Source organism: Chelonoidis abingdonii, chromosome 8 (assembly GCF_003597395.2).
Source record: "Chelonoidis abingdonii isolate Lonesome George chromosome 8, CheloAbing_2.0, whole genome shotgun sequence".
In the NCBI taxonomy this organism is placed as follows: Eukaryota; Metazoa; Chordata; order Testudines; family Testudinidae; genus Chelonoidis; species Chelonoidis abingdonii.
In genome coordinates, this window is record NC_133776.1 from 37731609 (window position 1) to 37748912 (window position 17304).

General features: G+C 40.6%; 1 protein-coding gene across 2 annotated transcripts in view; it reads left to right on the top strand.

Annotated features, from left to right (window-relative positions):
- The window catches only part of FAM124B (family with sequence similarity 124 member B), a 37006-nt gene extending 21276 nt beyond the window's left edge, over nucleotides 1-15730 (top strand). Inside the window, exons 3-4 of one of the 2 annotated variants that reach the window (XM_032777913.2) lie at nucleotides 4416-5158; nucleotides 13676-15730. In XM_032777913.2, the coding sequence (XP_032633804.1) occupies nucleotides 4427-5158; nucleotides 13676-14320 (1377 nt within the window). In that variant the 5' untranslated portion in view covers nucleotides 4416-4426 and the 3' untranslated portion in view covers nucleotides 14321-15730. Of the gene's footprint in view, nucleotides 1-4324; nucleotides 5159-13675 lie in introns of those variants that run through there. The other variant, XM_032777912.2, reaches the window with a different exon arrangement.
- The last annotated feature ends 1574 nt before the right edge of the window (nucleotides 15731-17304 follow it).

The following is a 17304-nucleotide window of genomic DNA, read 5'->3' on the forward strand; positions in this document are numbered from 1 at the left end:
GTCCTTAGGACAGCAGGTGCAATCTCAGATCTCTTTTTGTTTTGTCCTGCCTGCAGAGTGCAGAGGCTGAAATTGATAAAACTTTCTTTAAATATCTTGTATATTTCATGAAGGCTATTCCAGTTGTCCTTCATTCACCCCTGACTTTCCCTTCCTCTCCTCCTTCCTCCTCCTCCCCCCACCCCCGCTCCCTCTCTGTCTGGCTGGCTGTGGTTTTTGCCTTGGTTACTTACTCCTTGGCAGACCCAGCCCAGCGGCACCTGCTGGCTCTCTGCAGGCAGCAGCCCACAGGGGCCACACATACATATACATACTGTATGTATGAATGTGTCAGAAACAATGCAGCTGCAGCCTGCCACTGACCGCCCCGACTCCAGCAACCGGCTCCTACTATTATATCTTAGTAGTATTGGAGATCCCCCTCATCCAGGGGGCAGAAAAGAACTGCCCCTGCCATGGTCACACACAGCTTCCCGTCTACCCCTCAATAACTAGGAGTGAAATTACCAAAGATGCCAGAAACCTCTCTTAACCCTGGAGGCTGAACCATCAGGGAACAACTGAGTTTAAACTGTTCTTATGCAGGAGGCAATCACCCTGCTGCAAGCTAGAGGGAAGCCTCTGCAGCAGCTGCTGAGTGCCAGGCAGGGAGAACGCACAGAGCCTAGCATCGCAGTCTGGCTGGAGGAGGAGAAGGAGGGAAGACACAGAGAAAAATGTGACAGTGAGTTTTCAGTTTTTCAGGCTTATTCCAATAGTAAAGTTTTATTACAGACAGTACTGGTAGTAGTAATAGCAGCTTTATTTTCTCGATCTATGTCATGCAATGGGAGGGATCCATGAAGTAGGTAGGAGATGTGGGTGGGTTGCTTGCGATTGGACCATATGGGTAAGAAATGTAAATTACTTTCACCCCTGCCCAAACCCCAGGGCTCCCAGCAGCCTCTGCAGCTGGTAGCTCCAGGGTTAATTTAAAGGGCCTGGCTCCTAGCTTCCACCGAATCCCTGAGCCCTTTAAATCCTGATTTAAAGGCCCCACCTCTTCTGATAGAGGCCACGCCTCTTCCAGTTGAGGCCCATCCCCTTCCGCAGAAGTCTGGAGTACAGGTAAGTCCTTTAAGTTACTTTCACCCCTGACCCCACTGAAGTCAATGGAAAGACTCTCACTGACTTCATTGGAAGTTTGATGAAGACTTAATGCCTATATATATTTTTAAATTTTAATAACTCCCCTGCCCCTTTCCCCTCACAAATGCTAGCTTGTAAAATTTCACTTTAAAATACATTATTGAACGCAACACCAAAAATAGAGTATCTCCTCACTGAATATATTTTTACATTGATGGGATTTTTACTTAGCTAGGATGTCATAGTGATCTGAACAGAGGTGGAAAAGCTGTTTGTATTTGCAGAGGTATTGCAGTGAGCTTGATGTGACTCACCACGTGGAAACTAGGGCAAACCACTGCTCTCTGTTCACACCTATGAAAACTAAGGGCTTGCCAACAAACTAGTATATTAGCAGCTTCACTCCTGAGTGTACATGCTGTACTGGAGAAAGGGAAGAAGATGGCAATTACTTGTAATTGGATTATTACTGCACTAATCTCTCCTCTTTTTTTTTTTTCCCTCTCCCATTTAGGGGCTTACTGGGACATAGGAGGGGGACAGTTTTTTCCAACCCTAAGCAGGAGAAATGCTCCTGTGCTCCTTTTTCAGCGCTACTCATATACTCAGTATGTTGAAACTGAACACGGTCATGCCACTTTCCCTTTGGTGCTCTTGCTAGCACCCTGGGGAAAACAGCATATTTAGAAGTAGCAGCAAAATGGTGATCCTGGGGAGAGCAAATGGGGACTAAGGAGGGAGAAAGATGCACACACAGACAAACACGCACACAATGGGAGTGAAGAGAGAGAGACGCACAATGGGAATGGAGGGGGATGCGATGGGGTGAAATGGAATAACTGCTTAGTCAGGGAGGTATCCAAAGTAGTGGCTGATGTTTCAGGTGTTGGTTTTGGTAAAAGGGTGAATAAGCACAAGGTCCTGAATATATTTTACACTCTAATCAGCTACAGTGGGGTTTGTTTGTTTGTTTCCTGGCTTGTATCATCATTTTCATCATCATCATCATCTATATAGTAGGTTTGATCATAAAACAACCACAATAATGGTTTTCTTTTACATATGAGCACAGTAGTGACCCGATGGCCTAGGATGCCCCCTCCAAGCTGCTTGGCTCAGCTGCATCCTGCCTTAGAGCATGGGTATCATTTGCACAAGTATTACTGAAGGCCTAACCCTGAAGTTCCTTCTTAGTGCTACTCAGACCTCCTCACTCTAGCCAAACACCCGATTCATCTCAAACACAGAAGAAGTCAACTGACTTTGCTTCTCTATTCACTGGTATATGAGGTTCCACGTACAGTTAATCAAATATTCCCTTCCCTTTGGGCTGACAAAGGTGCCTTAGAAAAAATGTTGTTCAGAATTCATTTACGGTGTTTTATCTGAAGCCTTAAACACTTACATTGCTTGAAGTGCTATAATTGGTTTCTGTTCTCTTCATCTAATTCCTGTAATTGTCACCAGGGTAGTTCTCCTCCCACCCCTCCCAGCATTTCACTGCAATTACTGTCAAGTAGCCAGGGCTGTAAAACAAACATATTTTTGTATAAACCTTCCCCAGACCTTATCTATATCTAATCTACAATTATGTATTTTATATTGGGATTATCACCATGGCCAAAACTTAGATTAATGAAAATAACACTGACTCTCTCTCTGTGTATGTTTATAAAATATATATTTTTTAAGTCAATACAAAAGTGGTCTTTTATAGCGAGACACATAAGGCCACAACGTTCAGATATGGAACCTTCCAAACTTTGATCTTGTTCAGACCTGGTATTTTGGTTCAGTCCATGGTCCAGTCTATAACATTTGGACTAAAATACAAACTTTAATGAACAAGGCTGCTGTCTGCACTGCTGGATCAAAGTTTGGATAACACAATCCCTTCAAAGAGGGTTTTATTAATGCCCGGGTTTGGAGATACTGTCATTTTGTGCACCCTACTTATTTGGAAAGAGGAAATCCAAAGAGAGCTGTGGTTCCTAAACACATGTAGTCAGGTACATCACCAGAAATTATAACCCTTGACCTAAATACATGCAGAAGTAAAAGAAGTTCAGCCTGAAGAATTGAGGTTAACTTGCTCTGTGTAAATTGCTTCTGAACTGGCAACATGATGGACAGCCCTGGAACATTACTGTTTAGGGCTCATGATGGACAGCCCTGGAACAGTATTGTTTAGGGCTCCTAGAGAAAAGCTGGTAGGAGTAAAGTTTTCAGCATTCTTTTTGTAGTTAGGTAGAAACTTTATTCATCTGTAAAGGCAAAACAATGGTTATGATCTGCTTACGTGTGCGAATAACAAAAATGTACCAGCCTATCCAAATACAGCATAGCAATAGCAATGCACCCAAAAGGAGGGGGGAAACCTGGCACAAGATTACTTTGGAATAAATGTAATAAACAGGGCACTGTTTCTAATAGAACTGTTTCTAATAGAACTGAAGGGCAGCCCGATCTCTATGCTGTGTAAAATGACACAATGGGAAAACTAGGATTTAAGGCATCTCCCTAAACTCTTATCTTTCCTTAGATTGATTCACATCTGCACTAATTGTTATCTATGGAGTTCACATTTGTTTTTCTTTTGTTAGCCTGTTTCCTTTTCTTGTTTTAAAGAATAGTTTATCTGCACACCCTGGAAGGGTGTTACTCATAAAGATCACAAGCTTTTAGATCAAGCAAAAACATTGGCACGTTGACTGAAAAACCAAAGCATGCTGAGGCTTTAAAACAAAAGTGCCGCATTGCATTTGCAATGAGGCTGTAACTGTCTCTTGTTGTGCATTGCCAGGGTTCTGCTAGATCTCAGAGTTTGCATTTCCATGGTCAGCTGGCAAGTATATTTTTTAAGTAATCTATGCATTTGAGAATAACTGCACTAGTATTTCAGTGTTCTTAATCTCCACTGTATTTCACTATGAAGGACAAAAATGTTAGGGCTTGGGTTTTTTGTTTTTGAGTGGGAGTGTCAGATGGTTTCTATTTGTATTAGTTGGTAATTAAAGGTCTGGGAGTCAGGGAATGAGAGATTTATTCCCAGCTCTGTCACTGTTCTTCTGTATGACCTTGGGCAAATCACTTAACCTCTCTGTGCTTCATCTTTTATCGCTAAAATATAGATAGAGCTACAAGTCTTTACTTCACAGGGATGTGTGAGGCATGTAAACCATGGTGAGATCTTCAGATGGGAAGCAAAAGAGAAATCCAAAGTATAATTGTTCATGATTATTCAGTGTATACAGAAACACTCATCTGTCTTTATTTTTATTCTCAAGGTGATTTTACAATGGATGGAAGAGCAGACTCATTGGTGATGACTGTGCATCTTCTTGCCACCTCTGGACATTCATTACTCTTGCAGCAAACTCTTGATCAGCTTCTGGGGTGGATCTGTCTGGATGTTCGCCTCTTCCTTGTATCCGAACGTGTTACTCCACTGAAGTATTACGAGAAATATCACCGGAAAAGCTCTGGATTTCCTGGGATGTCCATTCTCCTTTTCCTGCATGAGGACTTTGGGGAAGAACGGATTTTTCAGGTCCATGATTTTTTCCAGCACCCTCCATGGCAGGATCACCACATGCAAAATGCTAATGGGAAACTCTGCCCTTATGCACCTGCTGGGCAGGAATTTTATGGTCTGGATGAGCATATGCCTGTATGGGGTGTACGACAAGTTCATTATGGCACTGAAATTCTGCGTGTGACTCTTTACTGTAGCTTTGATAACTACGATGATGCAGTCAGACTTTATGAGATGATCCTACAGAAAGAAGCAACTATGCAGAAGAGTAACTTCTGTGTCTTTGTGCTGTATGCAACACAAACTGTTGCTGTTCAGCTCTGCTTGAAGCAGCTGCCCCCTGGGGTCTCTGTTGAACTGAAAGAATCTTCTGTGTTGCAATTCAAGGTGCACGAAATTGGGCAGCTGGTACCTCTTCTGCCTAATCCATGTATTCCTATCAGTAGCACCCGATGGCAAACTCAGGACTACGAAGGAAACAAAATCTTGCTTCAGGTATTGGGTTTTTTGTGTTCTGTCTTTAATTCAGTAGGTGACTTGCCAGCTAGGAAGAACACAGGGTCTGATTGGAAGATATTTATTTCTTCCTTCAAATTTATCAAAAATTTATAGCTGTCCATCCCATACTCTGGTTGATTTCTCCATTAATAAAACCACCCAAAGTAACACAAAAAGATTGCCAGATATTTTTGTAATATCTCCCCCTGGGCTGATATGGCATTGTGCAGTTAGACCTGATAAATGATCACCTGAAATGCAAGTACGGTACTTTGCAGGCTGGTCTGTAGACAGTTTCACCCTCAGATGAAATTACTGTAAGTGCTTGAATTATTTCTTTATGATAAGGGTTTAGAGTGGACATGTTTTCAGAAGCTGCTTTCTAGCTGTGCTATTGAGTGCCACCCAAGGAAGGGTATGTTTGGGTGTATAGTATCTGTCAATTTTTGTGGAAGTTTTAGTAGTTAAACTGAGCAGTGAAACTGTACTGCTTAGGCTGGAGTGAATAAATCATAGTGAATAAAGGCTTGTTTCTATGGGTAGGTTTTTTCATGTTAACTTTGTTTTTTTGGCTTAAACTGACTTGTGTTCACATGGCACAATTCTTTTTAGAATAATCTTGTGTCCTTTTGCAAATTAGTTTTAGTCCATTTCAGGATGAATTATTCTGGAAAATGGTTCAAGTGGACCTGTCTGTATTTTGGATGAACTTTTCCACCTCTGGCAGTCCTCCTACTGCTATCCCACACTGCGATGCTTTACAACTGATTTTGACCTGTCTGCCTACTTATGTGCAATCTACTGGTCTGGAAGCTGGAAATTTGCGTTCACCTCCCACTCGATATTTCCCAGGAAATCCACTTCAAACGTATTGTCCCAAAAGTCCATTCTTGTTTGGCACGTTGCTCAATATAGTTCTGTGATCATTCGGGCCTTGCATTACATCTCCTCCCTAGAGGTTACATATGATCCCAGCCCACAATAACACAAACTTTGCAGAACCGTTAATTCAGTAAGGTTTCTTCAAGGCTATGGCAGGCTATCATGCATATCAACTGTTGTGCAAATCTGTTGCAGGTAGCATCCCCATTGTATAGATGGGGTAATGGAGGCAGAAAGATTAAAAGCTTGTTGTGTCTGAGGGTCTTGTGATAAGCTGGAGATAAGCATTATACACCCTGCAGGAAGCACCCAGCACTTAGTGTTATTGGGCAGTAAATGACTCACCCAGAGCTAGAAATGAAAACAATGAATTCAGTGGCTCTGATTCTCCACTTACTTTAAACCAGTTTAACTCCCTTGACTTTAATAAACGAACTCCTGATTAGCACCAGTGTGAGGGAAAGAATCAGGCTGAATAGCTTTTAGACCGTACGCTATTTGAGGCTAGAACTGTCATGTGGATGTGTTATATAGCACCTAACGCAACGGGGCCTTGATCTGTAGGCTCTTGGCATTGCTGTAATACAGTAATTATTACTAAGAGTTACCCTTAAAATGGCTTCACCTTCAAATGGTGGACAGGAGTAAGAGCTATGAGAGCAGGCCTAGTATTTGTAACATGCTTTTGAATCAATTTACCTGAAAATTTTAGAAATGTCAATTTTGGGGTTGAAAAATTTTCACAAATATGTTTGTTTTCCAGCTGGTTTATAGATTTAATAGATTTTTTTTTTTGAAAATTCAAAATTTCAATGAAAACATTTCAACTAACTGTATCGCTGAATAATTATTCCTTTGGATCTAAATTACTCAGCATTTTCCATTTAAGTATCTTCCATTTAAACATTTTTATGTCCTAGTATTTTAATTCATTTTCTCATACTTCTGTGTATAGTATAGTTTGGATTATTTCAATAATTTGTAGCAATCCTGTGTAGTTTTTAATTTTTCTCTGATTCTTTGGCAGAGTAATTTTGCCTTCATTTTTATTTTTTCTCTTTCTATTCCTTCTAGAGATTATTTGGTACAATTCCTGATAATCCATCTGCATGGCTAATTTCTTCACTGATCTCTCATTGTTCATCCTCAGTGCAGCTTTTGCTTTTGTGTTTGTACTTTTCAACCTGTCTTTCTGCAAACTAGGTGGCTACCCATCTGCTGTAGGCAAAGGCTTCACTTTGACAGATGCATTTGAATTCCCTGGCAGGAGAGGGTTAGGATTTGTTTTTTAGCTGTGACTCATCCTCCTCCTGTCAAGGGAACTAGGAGCCAGTCTGAACTTGGGGTTTGTGTTTTGTTTTGTTTTGCTTCAAGCAGCACATTGATATGCTGATAGTTTGGCATGAAGAGCCTGATCCTGTGATCCAGGGACTCTCATATCCCACTAGAGGTAATGGCAGTCGAGGGCTCTCAGCACCTCCCAGGATTGCATCTTTCATGCTGAAGAAACCACAGTATCCCTGGTTTGTCAATTAAGAAAAGGAACAAATCCTACCTAAGTCACAAAGGTTCCATATGATCCCTTACTAATGACTAGTTAGCATTAGTTAGGATACCTCCATGTTGAATGATTTTTTGGAAACCAATTTAATATTATTTAATAGTTTGTCTCTGTTAAGGGATCACCTTCCTTCTTTTCAGTCTGTCCTCCCCATTGCAGAATATATCTTGGATGGCAGTTGATCAATTACAAGTATAAAATGTCCTTGGCTTATCACACTTATTAGTTAGTCTGTCTATTCTTCAGAGAATCATAGGTGAGCATTTTTCTATTACAGCAAGTGTCAACAGGCGGCGCTGTTGCACATAACCTGCCAAGTTGTTTTGTGTTATGACTTGTCTACATGGTGACACAGTTGCAGCAAGGTGTGAATGTAAAGTGCTGCATTAGCTTTCCTTGCGCTAAGTGGACCCTGCTACCATGCACTAAAAGGTCTGTAGTGAATTTTGACATTAACAGCAGTATGAGGAAGCACACTACAGAATGTTTAGAGCATGGTCCACATGGCAACTTAGTATGTCAGGTTAATGTACAGTACATTCACACCCTGGGTTGTCACACATTAAGTTGCTGTGTAGACAGACCCTAAGTGTTTGAACAAATGTTCAGTCTTAGAAGGACATGGCTATGTGGTGTTAGTGACTTAGTTACACTAGATTCCATGTATAGGCAGTCTAAGGAGAGAGAGTTGTGTGAGCATTAGGAAAGTTTGCTCACTGCCTTGGTCTCTGGTTAGTCAGTTCTTGAGGCAGAATTGCTCTCTGGGTGTTAGTGTTGAGTTGAGATGCCTGAAAGAAGGGATTGCCCTGCATGCTGTTTGTGATTGTCTGTTCCAGGACTGGCATATGTGTGTAAATAAAACAAGTTATACTTAGAATACACCCAGACTCTGTCACTGATTTCTTCACCACTGGGAAGCCAGCTTGCAATGCCTCAAACATCTGCTACCACTTGGCAGAGGGGCAACTCTAGCATCAGACTGAGACATGGATAATGTAATGTAAGAGGGGGCAACTCTATTCAGATAAAGATTCTTGGTTATCAAAATACATTTGGTGACTTAAGGCCTGAACCTGCAAATCCTAACTCACATGACTTGTGTTTACTTGAGTGAGTAATTATATTACTTCTGTGGACTTTATTCCTTACTAAGAACTACTTCCAAGACTCAGGGTTGGCAGGCTCTCACCCATAACGAATTACCATTCTCCTTCCGATCCCCCTGGTTTTTTTTTCCTCTAGCAAATAAATGATGCAAATTGAAGTCCATTATTATGCTTATATGTGGGTTATTTATTATGAGATAGCTAATATAATTGATAAGAGACCTGATATTTCACATGCTCACCCATCCTCAGTGTTCTCAGTATCTTCCTTGAGTTATCTTTAGTTACTTTACTATTCCATTCTTTGCCCTTTACTGAAGGGTTTATAGGTGTTTCCTAATGCTCGTACTTTGTTAATATAATCATAGAAATTTAGGGCTGGGAGGGACCTCAAGAGGTCATCTGGTCCATCCCCCCATGCTGAAGCAGGACCAAGCATCCCTAGATCATCCCTGACAGGTGCTTGGAGGTTTTTAAGACAAGATTAGACAAGTATAGGGATTCCACAACCTTCTTTGGTTACCTATTCCAGTACTTAACTATTTTTATCATTAGAAAGTTTTCCCTAATATCTAATCTAAATGTCCCTTGCTAAAGATTGTCAGCTACTTCTTGTCCTACCTTCAGTGGACATGGAGAACAATTGAGCGCCATCCTCTTTATAAAACACCTTGACATATTTGAAGACTGTTATCAAGTCCCCCATAGCTGCTTTTTCTCAACACTAAACGTACCCAGTATTTTTAACCTTTCCACATAGATCAGGTTTTCTAAACCTTTTATCTTCTTAGTTGCTCTCCTCTGGGTTCTCTCCAGTTTGTCCAAATCTTTCCTGAAGTGTGGTGCCCAGAACTGGACTCAGTACTCCAGCTGAGGCCTCACTAGTCCCATGCAGAATGGGACAATTACCTCCTGTATCTTCCATATGACTCTTCTATTATAATACACCCCAAAATGATAGTGGCCTTTTCTGAACTGGCATCACAGTGTTGGTTTGTATTCAATGTGTGATCCATTATAACTCCCAGTAGTACTGCAGTACAACTGTCTAGCCAGTCATTTTCTGTTATGTAGTTGTGCATTTGATTTTTTCCTTCCTAAGTGTAGTACTTTGCATCTGCCTTTATTGAATTTCATCTTAAGAACGTAAGAAAATGCCATACTGGGTCAGACCAATGGTTGGTCTAGCCCAGTATCCTGTCTCTAACAATGGCTAGTGCCAGAGCTTCAGGGGGATTGTACAGAACAGGGTAGCTGGAGAAATCTACCCCTGTTTTCTCCTCCTGTCTTCTCACAGTCAGTGATTGAGAACTGTCCCAAGAGTGAAGTTGCATCCCTGACCGTCTTGGCTAGAAGCCATTGATGGTCCTGTCATCCATGAACTTATCCAGTTTTTTTTTGAACCCAGTTATATTTATGGCCATCACAATGTCCCCTGGCAATGGGTTCCACTGGTTAATTGTGTGTTGTGTGAAAAAGTTACTTCCTCTTCTTTGTATTAAATCTGTTGCGTTTAGTCATTTTTCCCACATCATTCATGATTTTTAGACCTCTATCTTATCCCCCCTTACTTGTCAATTTTTTTTTAAGCTGAACAGCCTTAATCTTTTTAGTGTCTCCTTTCATGGAAGCCATTCCATACCCTTTATCACCTCTGTCACCCTTCTCTGAACCTTTTCCAGTTTTGCTATAACCTTTTTGAGATGGGGAGTAGGGGAGACCAGAGCTGTGGATGCACTGTGGATTTACATAGCGATTATGATATTTACTGTCTTACAGTCCATGGTTTGGCCATCTTCTCCACATTTGCATATCATGCTATCCATTTGTGTAGTAGGAAATTGTGATGCCTGTGTAAGGTTCTGAGGCATTTCACTGTGATCCTTCTCTTATACGGCCTGGCAAAGCCAGGTAGCTGGTCTGTAGGATTCATAATGAAATCTTGATTCTTGACTTTGCTATTTTCCCACAGCGTCTGCCATTTGTTTTTGTTTTTTGGTGTTTTTGGTGATGGTCCCAAGGTTTTGAGAGCTTTGACCATTAACCAGAAAGGATTTCAGGATTTAAGGCATCATTTTGGGGACTTATGCAGGCCTTCACAGAAAAGTTAGTCTGCATTTGTTATCACACAGGTAGATTCTCATATTATTGCAAACCACTGATAAGTATCCTGAGTATGGTTTTTTTTAACTAGTTGGGTACCCACCTTATAGTAATTTAATCTAGACCGTATTTCCTTAGTTTACTTATGAGAATATCATATGGGATTGTGTCAAAAGCCTTATTATATCACATCTACAGCTCTTCCTTGCTCCAGTAGTCCAGTAACCTTGTCAATGAAGGAAATTAGGTTGACTTGGCATGATTTGTTCTTGAAATCATGTTACTTATCACGCTATTATTCTGTTGGTGCTTACAAATTGGTTGTTTAAACATTTGTTCCAGCATCTTTCCATGTATAGAAGGTAGGCTGACTGGTTTATAATTCCCTAGGTTCTCTTTGTTCCCTCTTTTAAAGATAGGTACTATGTTTGACCTTCTCCAGTCCTCTGGGACCTCGCCGATCATCCATGAGCTCTTGAAGATAGTCACTATTGAGTCCAAGACTGCTTCAGCTAATTCCTTAAGGAGCATAGAATGAATTTAATCAGGGCCTGTCAACTAGAATACATCTAATCTATCTAAATATTCTTTAGCTTGGTCTTTCCATCTTCTGGCTTGTGTTCCTTCCCCCTTGTTAATATTAATTGTGTTAAGCATCTGGTTGCAAGTTACGTTTTTAGAGAAAACTGAAGCAAAATAGGCATCAAACACCTCTGCCTTCATAATATCATCCATTAGTAGCTCTCCTTCCCCGCTAAGTAGTTGACCTAGCCTTTCTTTCTCTTATTCCTAATGTATTGATAGAACGTCTTCTTATTTCCTTTCATGTCCCTTGCTAGGTGTAACTGTTTTTGTGCCTTAGCTTTCTGATTTGTCCCTACATGCTTGTGCTAGTCTTTTGAACTCTTCCTTAGCAATTTGTCCATGCTTCCACTTTTTTGTAGGATTCCCTTTTGATTTTCACTAATGGAGTCATTAATGAGCTCCTAATGGAGCCAAATTGGCCTCTTACTATTCTTGCTATTTTTTCTTTGTCAGTATAGTTGGCTGTTGTGCCTTTAATACTGTCTCTTTGAGAATCTGTCACTTCTCCTGAACAATTTTTTTTCCTTTCTGTTCTTCCCCTGGGACCTTACCTATCAATTCTCTAAGATTGTTAAACTCTGGGGGGGCGGGGGGTTAAGTCCATTGTACTTATTCTGCTGCTTTCACTCCTTCCTTTCCTTGGAATCATGAAATCTATCACTTCATGATCATTTTTATCCAAGTTGCCTTCAACCTTCAGATTCACAACCAATTCCTCCCTGTTAGTCAGAACCAAGCCTAAAGTGGCTTCCCCTGTCAAGGTATGATTCCCCACTCTGAACCTTAGCGTTCAAAAGATGGGGTACCTGCATGAACCCCTCTAAGCTTAATTGCTAGCTTAGAAATGATAGAGCTGCCACCACCCAAAAATATAGTGTTTTGGGTCACTTTCTGACTCCCCAAACTCTTCCCTGGGGACCCCAAGATCCAAACCCCCTTGGATCTTAACACAAGGAAAGTAAACCCTTTCCCCCACCGTTGCCTCTCCCATGGCCGTCCGCGCCACCCTGAGTTTTATCCTGGGAGACTATAACAGATCAAGCTCCATGAATCTAAACAAAGAGGAAATTCGCCTTCCCCACTCCTCTTTTCCCCCCACCACTCCCTGAGAGAGAGAGAGATTCCTAACACAGAGAGAAAATCAGTTTTTCCCCCTCTTCTCTCCTTCTCCCACAAATTCCCTAGTGAGTGCAAGACCCCCTCCCTGAGTCTTAACAAAGGAAAACAATCAAGGTTCTTAAAAAAGAAAAGAAGCTTTTAAATAAAGAAAGAAAAAGTAAAAAATATACTCTGTAATATCAAGATGAAAAAATGTTACAGGGTCTTTACAGCTTATAGAGACTAGAGAGAATGTCCCCGCCAGCACAATACAAGTTGCAGCAAACAGGCAATACAATCCTTTCCAAGCAAAATACACATTTGCAATAAAGAAAAATAATCAAAGAACTAAAGCACCTTTCTAACTAGTACTTACTAAATTTAGCAGAAGAGACTTTTTCAGAAAGATTGGAGGAACCTGGATGCATGTCTGGCCTTCCTAGCCCCCAGAGAGAACAAAGCAAAAACCCAAAAAACACAAACAAGGCTTTCCCTCCACTGAGATTTGAAAGTATCTTGTCTCCTGATTGGTCCTCTGGTCAGGTGTTCCAGGTTTACTGAGCTAATTAACCCCTTACAGGTAAAAGAGACATTAACCCTTAACCCTCTGTTTATGACATGGTTACTACTTCTACCTTCTGAAACAAGAAGTTGTCCCCAACACACTCCAAGAACTTACTGGACACTTTGTGTTCTGAAGTATTACTTTTTCCAACAGATTTTAACCTTAAAACTCATACGAAAAGTGCTAGATATTTTAACACAAATCAGACTGGATTTTTGGAGTCTTAGAACTAAATCAGCAAACTAATTTAACATTTGTATGAGACCATAAAATTCAGTGCATGTGTGACTTAAAATAAGATTAGAATTTGACTCTAATGGTATCCCTGAATCTTTGTTTTTGTTTTGTTTTTTTCTTTATCAAAAGAGTGAAATTTGTGATTAGTTTCAAAGTAAAATGAAAATTTATAAATGTAATGGTACATTGAAATGAATGGATCAGCTCATTCATAAATTCTTTAGCCTGGGTTTCCACATCCAAGTTGTAGAAGATAATAATGGAACCCGTAATCATTGATGATTTCAGCATGATAGCTGCAGTTGAGGACAGAGTAGTCACTTCATTGCTGTTCAAGCAATGATTTAATAGTGTTCTCATCAATCTTTCTTTAACAGGTTCAAGGCAACTCAAAACACAATGAAAAAAATGATGGGCTTTCCAATCAGCACAATAATGCAGGTGAAGAAAAGATCCTACAGAATTCCACGCTAGCCCCCTTTCCCACAAAGTGGGTTAATCCAGAGCAGAAAAGCCGGAAGATCAGAATGATGAAGTGTAAAATCAAATCAGAACACAGAATTATTTCTGGGAGCATTAGCAGCACCCCACAGAATAACTCCTGGTCTTCATCCCAGGCCAGCAGTCCAGCAGCTACTTCACAGTCTGATACCACCTCTTTCAATGTAAGTGCAGGAACTAAACTGAACATCTCCAGCCAAGAAATCCATTTTCAAAGGCAAGAAGCAGAGACCAATGTTGACACAGGATTTACGGTAGTAAATTCTGAATACAACCCATCTCCACTTAGCAGGTTTTCAAGGGACTTGCAGGACAGCCTTCCTCAACCACAAGCACCAATCTATTCATTAGCTGCTGCTGGCTCCAGAATCAACTTGCCTTCTAAGGATAGTATCCATCTGTCGTTATCTGCTGTCAAAAAAAATAAAGGAGCAGGGCAGACAGCTTCAAACTTTCACTTGCAAATATCAAGAGCAAACCATGGAAATGAAACTGAAGAGGAGGAGGAATTCTTTATTTGACTTGAAACAAATGTGCCTGACAGACTGACTTTAAAACTGATAGATAAATGCTTTATTCTGGAAACAGAGAGAAAGCAATCTGCAAGCTGTTTAACTCTGTGTTTATACAGACACCAAGATGCTTAGGCTACCTGTTCTGTTATGTAAAAAGACTTCAGTGAGGTTTTATTGCAATAGTCACTTTATGTACAAAAATGTAATGAGTCAGAGGGCAAAACCACAAAAAATAATCATATGCAGTTACACAGTGAGTCTGATTCTTTTAAATACAGAACACCCAACAGTGTAATTGTGCAATGAATGGGAATAAGCCATGTGAGTCCTATTACTGTTTGTAAATGTTAATCAGTAGCCTGTGACACATTCTGTCTTGTGTAGTTGCATTAGAGGGCTTTGGCACTGGGGAGGCAGTGGAATGCTACACTGCTAAAAATAGCAATGTGGACATGGGAGGCACTGTATGAGTGTGTAGAGAGTTGTGCAGGGTACATAGAGTTCAGGTGGGTAGGGCACTCTACTCATCTAAAATAGTGCCTCAGCATCTACTCTGCTATTTATACCTGTGCTAGCTGGACGTGGAGCGTCTGTACCCTACATGCTGCCATAAGTGTATATTTACCTTTGGTGGTGGCATGGTCACAACGTGTGAGCAGGCTTGCAATGTCTTTCTCCTTCTAGGTGCCCTCTCATTTCTCCCTCTGCCATCATCCAGACTTGAAAAGTGTGAACATGATCATTCATATGCATTTAAATGACACCAAATCACACCCTGACACACCCCCATCAAGCTACTTTTCATATTTTTGAAGAAAACTATTTAAAATCAATCGTTTGAACTCTGTTTTCTCCCCACGAAGCACATGCCCCCTGCCCTCTCAATGCTCCATGGAATAAAGTTAGAAAAAATATGCATGATCTTTGTTAGACCTCTGTGCAATTATCAGCATGGTGAAAATCCCAATTGAATTTTAAATGGCAGGAGACAAACAGGAACCATTGGAGCTGAGAGAGCTACCAGAATGGTAAAAGGTAAAAATTCAGTAAAGGGTGCTCACCAAACGACAAATGAAACCATTCATTTAAAAGAAACAAATGTTTATCAAGATTGGATTTATTTAAAGTTTTCCTAATGGAGAACGATTACCTAGGCCAGAAAGGAGGAGAGTTAGAGGGGGCTGGACTGAAAGGTCAACAATTACGAAGAGCATGGCAAAAATCTGATAAGCCCATTTTACTCTTGTCCAGAATATGAGGAACACATGGACCCTCACTGCCAAAAGAGGGTAAATTTGGAGTCATGACAAGGAGATGCTACTTTATACTGTGCCCTCTTGAAAGTGTCTGCTCTGTCCTGGCTGATGGAATATTTCATAACAGAGGAGGAGGGCTTGGCTAGGTTTACGTTTGTCATAGACTCATAGACTTTAAGGTCAGAAGGGATCATTATGATCATCTAGTCTGACCTCCTGCATAATGCAGGCCACAGAATCTCACCCATCCACTTCTATAACAAACCCCTAACCTATGTCTGAGTTACTGACATCCTCAAATTGTGGTTTGAAGACCTCAAGCTGCAGAGAATCCTCCAGCAAGTGACCCGTGCCCCATGCTGCAGAGGAAGGCGAAAAACTTCCAGGGCTCTTGCAATCTCCCTGGACGAAGAATCCTCCCGCCGAATATGTGTGATCAATTAAACCCTGAGCTGTGGCATATCTGCGTGATCACCGTCAGCACTCAGGAAGATTCTTCGTAACTCATGTCAACCCATCTAAAATCGTCACGACCAATGGGCATACTTACTGCTGTAATCAAAGTCAATTTTGCTACTAATTGCCAAATTAGGCCTATCCTCATAGCATCCCCTCCATTAAATTTTCAGTTAGCCTTTAAAGCCAGATATGTCTTTTGCCCCATTCCTCTTGGGCTGTTCCAGCATATTCCTCTAATGGTTAAATTCGTTAATTTCAAGTCTAAACTTCTAGTGTCCAGTTATTATCCATTTGTTCTTGTGTCACATTGGGTATAGCTTAATTTTCTCTTCCTCCCTTGATTTAATCCCTCTGATATATTTTTTTAAAGCATCATTCCGTCTCGCCTTTTTGGTTAGGCTAAACAGCCAACTCTCTTGAGTCTCTTCTCTGACAGTTTTCATTTCTCAGATCATCCTAGTAGCCCATCTCTGACCTTGTTCCAGTTTCAATTTTCTTCTTAACTATGGAGGGACCAGAACTGCACACAGTATTTCCAGATGAGGTCACCAGTGCTTACTATAACATACTAAACCTCCTTATCTTTGTGAATACCTCGCCTGATGCACCTAAAACTGTATTGCTTTTTTAACGGCCTATCCATTGGTGGCTCTAGTTCTCTGTGATCAACAATACTCCAAGGTCCTTCTCTCTCTGTTACTTCCAACTGATGTGTCCCATTTTAACAAATTTTGTTATTAATCCCTAAATGCATGATCTTGCATTTTCACTATTAAATTTCTTCTATTATATTACTCCGTATTACAAGGTATTCAGATTTCCTGTATGATATCCGGTCCTTCTCTCTTGTTGCATATACCAGCTTTGTGTCATCTCTCAATTATTGCCTTTCCACTTTTTGTGCCAAGATCAGTAATAAAGTTAACATATGATTTGTCCCAAAACTGTCCTAGGAACTCACTGTACACTCTTCAGTCCTGCCAGTTCATCTTTCAGTACGACCATTTGTAGTATCTCCTTTAACCAGTCTCTTATCCATCTTTAATTTTCATGTTGATCTCCATCTTCCAATTTAAACTATTAATTCCCATTGTGACCTGTTCAAATGCCTTACTGATTCGAGGTAATAGATCCACTGCATTGCCTTTGTCTAAAAAATCTGTTACCTTCTCAAGAAGAGATCAGGTGGTTGGCAATGATCTTACCTTTTGTAAACCATTGTGTATTTTTGTCCAATTACCATTGACCTCAATGTCCTTAACTACTTTCTCTTTC